The 12582-nt window shown below is 45.3% G+C and overlaps 1 protein-coding gene across 1 annotated transcript in view; it reads right to left on the bottom strand.

The window, feature by feature from the left end:
• Positions 1–464: 464 nt before the first annotated feature.
• PRDX5 (peroxiredoxin 5) overlaps positions 465–12582 on the bottom strand; it is a 34903-nt gene continuing 22785 nt past the window's right edge. Inside the window, exons 4-6 of the mRNA XM_040410482.1 lie at positions 6110–6148; positions 2976–3040; positions 465–705 (exon numbers count right to left, since the gene is read on the bottom strand). Coding sequence (XP_040266416.1) covers positions 600–705; positions 2976–3040; positions 6110–6148 — 210 coding nt within the window. The 3' untranslated portion in view covers positions 465–599. The remainder of the gene's footprint in view (positions 706–2975; positions 3041–6109; positions 6149–12582) is intronic.

Genomic DNA, 12582 nt, shown 5'->3' with positions numbered 1-12582 from the left:
TCAGTGCCCTGGTTTCTACATTCTATGGTTATGACAAACTTCTGAAAGTATGAACCCCTTTTCATAGACTGTCTTGCCCTCTCAGCACAATGGAAATTAACTTTAAAAATGTAAAAGAATATGACTACAAATTTTTTTTTCTTCATTTTATTCCTCCCCTTCGTTGCCCCTAATTTAGAGCTGGTCCTGCCCAGTTCACATGTTTTTGTCGATCACCTGAAAATTCTCTAATAGCTCAAATATTCATTGTACTACATCCTAGGTCCTAAATATTATGTAAAGACTGATTATTTAATTTGATGGTCATTGGATGTTTCTCAATAGATGATTGTATCGTAATAATGCAACACTGATAAATTTAACTATAAAAAAAAAAAAAAGTCATAATAAATAATTCAGAACTCCTACACACAAGACAGATCAGATCAGGTCCATTCTATGCAAATAACACAAGAGATAGCACATTTCAGGTAGAAGTATTTTCTTTATTACAGATTATTGTCTATTACACCATTGATGAAGACACTGGTTATTCTGTAATGCTGCACTGTGGTACTCCGAGAAGATAAAACCGACCCACGCTCATGTGCAATTCCAACTTACAGCTGAGACAATATGTTATTAGCCAAACTGCATGTCAGGCCTGTCCCATCTTCTTCTACGTTAATGGCTTTCACCTTCCCACCTTCAACAATCAGAGAAAACCTAAGGAGGAGGGGAAAGGAGCAGAAACAGCAAGTGGTCAGTTCTGAACAGGCAAGAACAAACCAGTTAAAGGGAACCTGTCACCATGGAAATGTGGCAGAATGTCAGAGCAGGAGGAGTTGAGCAGATTATATATATAATTATTTTTTTTAAAGAATATTCAGTAAAACTTGTAATTTATACATTTATATCTCTGCTATTTCGATGTGTAAGAGTAATGTGGGTGGTGCTACTTAATGACTGACAGCTAACCATGCATGACAAAGCATACAGGAGGTAGCTGTCAATAACATGACTCCTAAGCCTAGAAAGTACAAAAGGTAAAATGTATAAATTACTAATATATATATATATATATATACACATACATACATACACATACATACAGGTTGCACTGCATTTTCTCTAATCAGAATATGCAATGTCCCTCACAGGGTCCCATAACACCCACACAAATTAACCATCTCTCCATTCATTTGTGGTGGTCAGCCAGGGGACCCCAGTTCTGCAGACAGGTATAGGTCCAAGAAGCTTCAGACAGTCCCTAGAGTAAGGGTCCAGTCACACGTCCGCAAAATGGGTCTGCATCCGTTCGGCAATTTTGCGGGACAGGTGCGGACCCATTCATTCTCAATGGGGCCGCAAAAGTTGCAGACAGCACACCGTATGCTATCCGTTACTTCTGTTCTGCGGCCCCGCAAAAAAATAAAAAAATAGAACATGTCCTATTCTTGTCCGCATCTATGGACAAGAAAAGGCATTTCTATTATAGTGCTGGCCATGTGCGGTCCTCTAAATGCAGAACGCCCAGTGTCCGTGTTTTGCGGATCCGCAATTTGCAGACCACAAAAGAGTTGCGGACGTGTGAATGGACCCAAAACTACATTACTAGCTAATGCTGACTTTGAGGGGAGGGAGTTTGGCAACCATCCTCCAGACATGTGAAGAGAAGCATACTTATCTGCTACCAAGTGCTGGCTCCTTCACTCCCCGATGTCCACTGTAAACAGCTTACATACAGGGAGCTCAACGGAGCAACCAGGGCCACATGACCGATGGTCGCGAGGTCAATGGCATAGGGTAGGCAGCGATGGGCTAGGTTCCGGCTGTCGGGCCCCCACCAATCAGATGCTGTTGACCTATCCAGAGGTCCAATCATCTTTCACATGACGGCTGCAGCCAATCACTGGCCTCAGCTGTCACCTTGCATTCATGCACATATGGCCTCTGAGGCCAATGATCGGCTGCAGTGGTGATGTGAACAATGAACATGAAGTCTCTGCTGCAAAGCGGTGGGTGGATGGGGAGGTGCAGCATTTAAAGGGTGGGCAGTGTTCTGTATTTCATACAGTTTCCTGCTCTTTACCAACCGTTTAAAAACCTTGGCCAACCTATAAACCACTATACATTTGGACATGTCAAATGGATGCTAAAAATTAACATTTCTGGAGACTCTTGATATGTATGCTAGTTTTTTTTCAAACAAACTGTCAGGTTTTCTGATTAAATATGGTGTGAACCTAACCTTCACTGGCAACCGAGATGTACCTCTGCTCAGGCAGATTTGAACACTCCTGTGTTTCTGGCCTGCTTTTTAGTAATAAATAGATTATATATCAATCATGTATTTTCCTCCCAGCATGTGCTGCTGGGTTGATTTACAGCCAGGTGAGGTCAAATACCAGACCGGATTTTAAATGCCGGTCTGGGTTTTGGTAGCACCTGGCTGTCCTTAAATAGGCAGCTGGGCTCAGAAGCCATGTCTCTGTGTTGGGATCTGGGAGCCTTGTGTCTGGATGAAGGCTTGCTACCTGTTTGGCGTGAAAACAGGTTGGTGCCGCTATCAGCAAGGACTCTGAAGCAGAATTGCCGCATGGTGTGAATTACCACCAACACCGCAAGGTGACTTTGTTTGAATATGACTGCTTGTTTTGTCACTTGCCTAAGGTGTGAATAAAACACTGAACTGTTTGATCCAAAGAACTTGCTGTTGCCTCTATACTGCGTCCGCTAAGCCTGTCTACCAGAGCGAGTCCCCACAAATATCTATCTATACACACACCTATCTATCTATATATAGAGGTGTGTGTGTGTGTGTGTGTGTGTGTGTGTGTGTGTGTGTGTGTGTGTGTGTGTGTGTGTGTGTGTGTGTGTGTGTGTGTGTGTGTGTGTGTCTGGGCTGATTTATAAAGATCCTCGCTGCCAAGGCAAATTATTAGTCCCACGGAACAAATGCATCCATGTAGTTACTTGGTTCAAATCAGACTCACCTTTTGCAACGTTTATTTCCAAAGAGATCTTCCAGCTCCTTTTTATCCAGCAGTAATCCAGCCGCCTGAGAGCAAAACATACAGTGATTCATTACTAGCCTACCCCTGCCACAGCTAGCCAGAATATGGCACAGCAAGGAAAACAAACCCTGCTGGTGTCCAACATTATCCCTATGTGGAATGCCCCTACAGAGAACATACTCCAGAACTCCAGGTAATGGGGGATTCCAATTATTTACATTATGAGATATCTCAACTCTGGGCTCCCCATCTACCAGGAGACTAGGGGGCCAGTGACCCAATGGTAGTTGTGGACCTCCCCACTCGCAGAATAGGTGAGGGTCAAAGATGACCTGACTAACCCTAAATATCTCTTTAACCCTTAACTGCCAAAAGTCAGTTATCTATCGCCATTAAAGGGATCCTGTCAGGTTGAACATTGTGTCTGATCTGCAGGCAGCATGTTATAGAGCAGGAGGAGCTGAGCAGATTGACATATAGGTTTGTGGGAAAATATTCAGTATAACTTGTAATTTATCCATTTATATTCCTGCTCATTCTGGGCTTTGAAGTCCAGGACTCGGTCCTATCAGTGACTGACAGCCTTCCCTCTATGACTGTGTATACAAAAGAGCTGTCAGTCACTGATAGGACCGCCTGCTTGGCTTTAAAGCCCAGAATGAGCAGGACTTTTAATGAATAAAAGAGTTATACGGAATCTTTTTCTGCTCAGCTCCTTCTGCTCTATAACATGCTGCCTGCAGATTTTCTATATTTTAGAAATACTTTTAGAGGACCTCAACAACCCTTTGGAAAGAGAAAGGAATACATTCTATAAACGATCTATATGATGGTACTACACTACGGTGTAAGGGTCCATTCACACATCCGTATGTGTTTTGCGGATCAGCAAAACACGGACACAGAGAATGTGCGTTCCGCATTTTGCGAAACGCACATCCCCGGCACTATAATAGAATATGCCTTATCTTGTCCGCAATTGCGGACAAGAATAGAACATGTTCTATTTTTTTCTGGAACGGAATTGAGGACCCGGAAGTGCGGATCTGCATTTCCGGATCCAGGCAGCACATGAATGGGTCCGCAATTCCATTCCGCAAAATGCGGAACAGAATTGCGGACGTGTGAATGGACCCTTATTCATATTTTACGACGATTTATATATATTTTTTTTAATTCTCTATTTATCAAGTTTAGAAAAAACTGATATAATAGAAACACTTCTTAGTCTATTTTCACACTAGCGTTAGTGTGATCCGGCAGGCAGTTCCATCGTCTGAGCTGCCCGCCGGATCCGCCGATCAGTGTGACAACTGACAGCATTTGTAGATGGATCCAGGTGCGGATCCGTCTACAAATGCATTGCAAGAACGGATCCGTCTCTCCACTTGTCATGCGGATGGACAGATCAGTCTTGCAGTCTTTTTCACAGTTTTCCCGGTCTGCGCATGCGCAGTCCGGAAGGATGGATCCGTCCTTCAGTTGTTTTGCAATGCCGGATCCGGCACTAATACAAGTCAATGGGAATTAATGCCCCGGAGTGGAGCGCATGTGTAGGGCACTGCTGGGATACTGATGGGGACACTGTCGAACGCAACACTACTGTGTCCCCATCAGTATCCCAGCAGTGCCCTACACATGCGCTCCACTCCGGGGCGCAGCGAGGATGCCTCCACACACCTTGGGCTTCCGGAAGTTCGCGCGTGCGTTCCACCTTTGGAATGCATGCAGGAGGAACCGGAAGTTGGCCCGTGCGTTCCATGATGGAACGAACGATGGTTATCTGGTGCTGATAGGCGCGGCGCAGCCAAGAGTAACTTGCACAAAGGGCCCTCATTTTCTAAAGAGGCCCCCTCCTACCCCACCACCATTATCATTATTACCTATATCACTCAGGAATCATGGAACACATGATTCGGCTGATCGGACTGGAAGTGAAGCCCCCGCCACTTCCGGTCTGCGCAAATTTTGCCGCCATTTGACACATAATTGGCTGATTACCACCCCTATATATGTATGGTGCCATGTACACTTCTCTATTGTATTTTATTTGCTCTTGAGAAAGGGGGGATATACCCCGAAACGCGTTGAGCTATCTTAACCATTAAAGAACTCTCCACTTGGAACCCTGGTGTCATTGTTCTGGGACGTGGAGGAGAGTTCAACCATCCTACCAAGTGATCTCGGCGGGGGAGAGGAAGGTATAGGTGTCATATGCTTATCCTACACCTCCCTCCATGGTGAAGCAAGTCCCCCCTTTTCCGCCTTATTTATATGTATATATTCACTATACATTTTCTAGTAATGCAATAATATACTGCTTCAGTACTATTAACTCTTGATTTTAAATATCCACCACTATAGACCTATTTTTATTGGCCTATTTTATAGACCCACTCTTAATCAAATAAAATATAAAAATAAAAAAACTCACCAAAGATTTTTATACCTCATCAAGGCTTCCAACCCAATTTTACCACTCCCCTGGCGCCCCTGTGCCAATTCCCCCTCAACCACCATTGGAGCATCATAGGGGGAACACCTAGCACCTTTTTTTTTTTTCTCAACCTGCATTCACTTGCAGTGCCCGGTCTATTCAAGGGTGCTGCCTCGGGAACGATATTCGCCTTATTTTCTTTTTGCTTTTTCTACTACCCAGTAGTCTCCTTGGCGCTTTTGACACCTTCTCCATCATCTTCATTCCCCTATCCCTCACTCTTTGGTTTTTTTCTTCCCTCTCTTATAAGATATGCAGTTTAAAGAAATTGTCTCATCCCAAACAACCCTTTCAAATGGGAGATGCTGCAGTGATAAGCAGATAGTAGCGGATCTCGCTCCAAGATCCCAGCATGCAGTGAGCATTGCCAGGAAAAGCAGCGGGGCAGTGCGAGAACCACCACTAGAGTCCATATATGTAGGGGAACCCCACTATAAAATCCATACGTCCTAATAGTATATGTACTGATGGGATCCCGCTTTATGTGAACAATAAGGCTACAATTACCTTGCTGAAAATGCACAAGTGCAGTGTATATTTACCATTAATTACAATCGGCGGCCTGCAGGCCGGCCACCCGGACATACTATGCACATTGCAGATTTAGAGCACTTACCTTGGCAAAGTCTCCACAAGGATCAGCTAACATCCGGACCTACAACAGAAATACATTATTAATCAGCGGATAAAGTATATTATACAAGCCGAAATGTAACATGGCTTTAACATAAAAATACTATTTTACCTTTTCTTTTTCAGATAGTGGATATAATTTCTAGAACACGTGTCTCCTGCTCATTCATTGACTAATTTGTCAACAATAGTTTTATTCTCTGCTCACAACCAAAGTGAAATAAAAAAATAAGACGATTGCTGTTTGCAGTCCAGAGAAAGCCAAGCGTCCTAAGGTCACATTCACATCTGCAGGCTGTTCTGGCAGAGTGCGTTGCTGGATTTTACAGATCACTGCCGGATCCCTATTGATTATAATGGCATCGGGTGGTGATCCAGCTGCTTTCCAGCATAAATGCAGTTTTTTTGTCATGCCAACAGCCGCCCGATTAGGCATGCCGGAGATGTGAACACCCATAAAAGTTTATGTCTGCCACATGAGCTGTAGCAAAGCGCTGCTCTCCGTTAGGCCTCTTGCACACAACCATATGTATTTTGCAGTCTGCAAAATACGGATCAGCAAAAAATACGGATGACATTCATGTGCATAACGTATTTTGCGGGACGCAACAGCTGGCCCTTAATAGAACAGTCCTATCCTTATCCGTAATGCGGACAATATTAGGACAGGTTACATTTTTTTTGCGGAACAGACATACGGAAAGGGAATGCACATGGAGTAACTTCCGTTTTGTTTTTGTGGACCCATTAAAATAAGTGGTTCCGCATACGGTCCGCAAATAAAACCGGAACAGACATGGAAAGAAAAATACGTTCATGTGCATGAGCCCTTAAAAGGTAGCCATTAGAACCTCAAGTTTAGATTTGGTTGTGAAAAGAGAAGTAAATATCATGCAACTCGGTCAGCAACCAGTAAAGCAGCGTTTCTCAACTCCAGTCCTCAGGGCCCACCTGTCCGTCGCGAACTGGTAATATCTCACTGAATGAATACCTGTGGTAAGTTCTCATGCATTGACAATAATCATATCAGCTGCTCAATACTAAGGAAATCCTGGAAACAGGACCGGCAGGTGGGCCCTGAGGACTGGAGCTGGGGGACACTGCAGTAAAGTACATTACAGAGAAATTCCTTTAAGCTAGTATCAGACGAAGGAGTTCAATGCGAGAAACTCACTGGGGCACATTTATCAAAATGGTGTAAAGTGGATCTGGCTGAGATGCCAATAGCAACCAATCAGATTCCACCTTTCATTTTCCAAAAAAGCACTAACAAATGAAAGGTGGCATCTGATTGGTTGCTATGGGACACAAAGCCAACTTTCCTTTGAACCAGTTTTGATAGATGCCCCCCAGTGTGTGTGTAAATGTCACTTCCCGTTCTGACCTCTTCTCTTCTGACAGGATCAAACGTCATGATAATGATTTATAATGCTGCGTGTCCCTGCCAGACCTCAAATCTAATGCCCTCAGTGTAATTCATTAGATATGAGGTCTGGCAGGAACACAGCATTAAAAATCATGATTAGTGTTGAGCGAATTGAAGTAAAACAAATTGACTTTGATCCGAATTTCAGGGAAAATTCGATTTGTCGCGAAGCCGAATTTCCTTGAGGCAACAAACAATTTTTCCTGAAATGGCGGTAAAAATCAAAAAAATTCATACTCGCCTCATCTGTGTGGTGAATTGGGGTGCAATCACTGTTCCCCGTCATTCCGCCCGGTACATACAATGGAACAGAGGCGTAGCTAGAACTGACTGGGCCCCACAGCAAATTTTTGTTTTTCTTCACAAACCCCCCCCCCTCCTATGCAAACCCCTCGCATATGGCTATTTTGTGACTTTATTTACTGTATTTACTGTCATTTTTAGCACAACTTTATTGTTTTTTTAACATTTACAGTTGCTGACAGTTTATATTCAACTCAACCCCTTTAAAACCTGCGCTGCAATTGTAATAGACATGTCTGATTTACCTCTACACATCCACAAGTATTTTAGCCTCTGTAACTTTCATACTGCAGCCATGGACGCAGTCATACACGCACTCTCCACGTACATGGACGCAGTCATACACGCACTCTCCACGTACATGGACGCGGTCATACACGCACTCTCCACGTACATGGACGCAGTCATACACGCACTCTCCACGTACATGGACGCAGTCATACACGCACTCTCCACGTACATGGACGCGGTCATACACGCACTCTCCACGTACATGGACGCGGTCATACACGCACTCTCCACGTACATGGACGCAGTCATACACGCACTCTCCACGTACATGGACGCAGTCATACACGCACTCTCCACGTACATGGACGCAGTCATACACGCACTCTCCACGTACATGGACGCAGTCATACACGCACTCTCCACGTACATGGACGCAGTCATACATGCACTCTCCACGTACATGGACGCAGTCATACACGCACTCTCCACATACATGTGCTCACTATATACATAGATGCACTAATACACACACTCTCCACATACATTGACGCACTCATACATGTGCTCACCATATACATGGATGCATTCATACACGCACTCTCCACATACATGGACGCACACATATACAATACACCTATATAGACACCCAGCTTTCCTGCTGTGCCTCTCCTGCATACACTAATGCCTCTGCACTTGTGCCATGCAGGATAGCAGGGAAGCTGGATGACATCTCATGATATAATTCACCCAGCTTTTCTACTGTACTGCAGGTCACATGTGCACAGTCTGGGAAAGCTGAATATAACTGCAGTAGTTCCCCTGCCACTCACATCACTGGCGCAGTTGTGGCAATCCAACTGATGTTCAGCATGCTGGGCAGGCAAGGTTCAGGCTGCAGGAATCGCGGGTAGAAAAGGGGGTGGGGATATGGTAGCTCCGCCCACATTGGACCGTCCTGATGCTGGTCACTGTCCATCAGAACTGAGGAGGGGGAGAGGCGGAGCAATGTCACTGATGTCAGGTCAGTGACAGAGGTGCAAGTGCAGGACTCTGGACCCGATGCAAGAGAAGTCAGCTGCTGTCACAGGGGCCCGGGTGTCACGGCTGTATGTGAGCAACAAGAGTATACACAGTAAAAAGAGCTACTGACCGGACCCAAACTAGGGAGGATAAAGGGTGACCCCTGTCAGACCCTCAAAGCTCTCCCTATGCTGCTAAAGCACATGCCCGGATCCAAATGGCGGAACGAGGCATGCCCGCGTACCTAAGACTGATGACCACTGTAACCCCTACAATAGTGGAAGGGGCACGGCCACCGGTGCCCTGCTCAGTATATGGAGGGAACCGTGGCCACCTCAGATCCAGTCAGAAAATAACCAGGTACACAACAATGTCTGCACACTTAGCTGAAGGAGCTGCAGCCGCAGAGAATACGGATCCAAGGACAGCTGGCAATATCCGGAGTGCTTGCTGCAGCAGAACACAGGTCCAGTGAACTGATAGCTACAAGTGAAGATACTCAAGCAAGAGCTACAACTGAAATGAGAAATATAATCCACGCCCTACAATAGGAGGAGGGGTGATTTAAAGGCAGGGAAATCAAACGCAGGAGGAACAGCTGGGAGGAAGGAAACAGAAAGTAAAGACTTCATCACAGGGGCGGAGAAACTGAGCAGTGAGAACTCCTCCAAGCTCTAGTAGTGACATCATCACAGGGGTGGAGAAACAGAGCTGTGAGAACGTCTCAAAGCTCTGGTAGTGACACCGGGGTGATGAAGTACAGTGACTGCTCCCGGGCCCCTTCTGAGCTCGGGCCCCAAAGCAGCTGCTTCCCTGATAGCTATGCCACTGCAATGGAATGTGATTCATGACAAAATAATTTGTCATGAATAGAATTTCTTTGTGAACTTCGGTGAAGCAACCAAATAGAATTTTTGCACACTTCACTCATCTGTAATCCTAATCCTGTCAGAGGAGCAGAGGTCCGAACGGGAAATCACCCTAACACGCGCAACGCGTTTCTCGCATTGAACTTGCTCGTCTGAGCATATGGATCAGCTCCATTGAATAAGGATAAATTTGCATCCAGATCCGGGCCATGCACAACTGTAAATCAACAGCAAAAAACAAAACAAAGGTCAATCTCTAATTTAGGGCCCATTCACACGGTCGCACCCATTCTGCGAACCCATTTATTTCAATGGGGCCGCAAAAGATGCGGATCGCACACCATCTGCTGTCCGCATCCATAGTTCCGTTCTGCGGCCTTGCAAAAAATCTGTCCATCCGTGTTTACGGATCGGCAAAATACTATGGTCGTTTGAATGAGCCCTTAAAGGGAACCTGACACCAGTTTTATGGTGTCCTAACTAAGGGCAACCTAAATAAGTAACTGATTCTCTTAGCACAATGCTGGGTCACTTACTTTAATTGACCCAGTCAATCTGCCAACATCTTGTATTGAAAAGCTCCAGCTGATAATGATGAGTCCTGAATATTCATGAGCTCCTGACTCTCCCCGCCTACCTGCTGCTGAGTGACAGTTTTTGTTTCCATATGAATCAGCAGCAGGTGGGCAGGGGAGTGGCTATAGCTCTGAATTAAATATATGCTGGACTCCATGACATCACGCCGGACTCCAATCAGCTCCTTAGCATGCAGCATCTTTGTGTGTATATTATGAGGTAACCATCTGTCACACCAGTAAGTGAATACATCTAAGGCACTTTTTAGTAGTTAATGATTGTATATAATTAGTTAGATTATAATCAAATATCCACATGACAGGTTCCCTTTAAGCCTCATTCACACAGCAGTGTTGTGTCAGAGATTTCCATCAGTGGCCAAAACCAGGACTGGAGCCTCCACAGACATAAGGGGGCACCTGTGATTTGAACTGGGCTGATGGCGCTGGAGGACATGATCGCATAGAAATGAATGGGATCGCAGCAGCTGTGTCAGCCGTGATCCCATGGATTTCTATGGGAGCCCTGCTACTCCGCAATCCTGGCCGCGACCAGATTCTGCATGTAGCCCTAGCCTAAAGTCCTAAAGCCCTAAGTATACTTCCACTATGCTGATCATTAGCCAAAAGCATCCCAACTACCTGGAGTTGCTAAACAGAGTAAGGACACGCCAAGCTTTCCTACCCCCTGGCTGATCTTACCAAACTGGGTGAATTGTAGACTCTCTCAAACACTTTCCCCTGGTCCTGTCACAACGTGCAATGCATCTCTAAACTGGCAATCCACTAGACTAGAGCTTCTGTGCCCTACAGTGTATACTACCTTGTCCAATGAACTCTCTCTGCTGACAGATCGGGTTTTAAAACGGTTGTCCACCTTCCGGGGCCTTTCAGCCAGACTCCCCCCCCCCCCCCCCCCCCCCCATATTTCTGGACCTTCCTGTTTAATAGTGGTCACGTGGCCGCTGCAGCCAATGACTGGCTGTACCAGTGAAGTGTCCCCATGAGTCACATGTTACTGCTGCTGCCAGTCATTGACTACAGCATCCATGTGACTACCATCAAACAGGAAGTTTACCAGATGCTCCTTGAATGTAATACTCCTCCAATTTTGTCTTACTGACAAAGTGGTAGGATTGTCATTATATGCAGTCTTTGTGAATCCTCAGTAATAATGAAAGTGGTTTTTTTAGTGATGGGGAAATGTATAAATCTTTAGGGACAAATATCTGCCACTGTTATTGACCGATGTAAGTAAGGGTACTTTCACACTAGCGTTTTTCTTTTCCGGCACTGAGTTCCGTCCTAGGGGCTCTATACCGGAAAATAACTGATCAGTCACATCCCCATGCATTCTGAATGTAGAGCAATGCGTTCAGGATGTCTTCAGTTCAGTCTTTTTGACTGATCAGGATGGAGATAAAACCGTAGCATGCTGCGGTATTATCTCCGGCCCAAAAAACTGAACACTTGCCTGAATGCCGGATCCGGCATTTTTTTCCATAGGAATGTATTAGTGCCGGATCCAGCATTCAAAATACCAGAATGACGGATTTGGCCGCAGACCGAAAAAAAATAAAAATAAAAATTAATTAAAAAAATAATAAAATGCCAGATCCGTTTTTCCGGATGACACCGGAAAGACAAATCCGGCATTTCAAAGCATTTGTAAAACGGACCAGGATCCTGGTCAGTCTTACAAATGCCATCAGTTGGCATACGTTTTGACGGATCTGGCAGGCAGTTCAGGCGACGGCTTATTTCTTGTAAAAATCTTACTTTTATAATATGCAAATTTCTTCACTACCAGCAAGTTGGGCGTGTACTTGCTGGTAGCCTCCGCATCTGCCGCTTCTAGACACGCCCCCTCCTCCACTTGATAGACCGGGCCAGCAAGCGTTCTCCTCCTCCCGTTGGCTCCGTCTGCTGCTGAATTCCCGTGCCTGCACCGTAACGTTTCTCGATTGGCAAAGGCGTATTGAGTGAAGGACGCGCGCTTGCCAGCTCCTTCCTCAGTGCGCCTATTACGTCA

The sequence above is a fragment of the Bufo bufo genome, chromosome 10 (assembly GCF_905171765.1).
Source record: "Bufo bufo chromosome 10, aBufBuf1.1, whole genome shotgun sequence".
NCBI classification, from domain to species: domain Eukaryota; kingdom Metazoa; phylum Chordata; class Amphibia; order Anura; family Bufonidae; genus Bufo; species Bufo bufo.
Note: the sequence above shows the minus strand (reverse complement) of the source record. Positions and strands in the feature narration are given on the sequence as shown.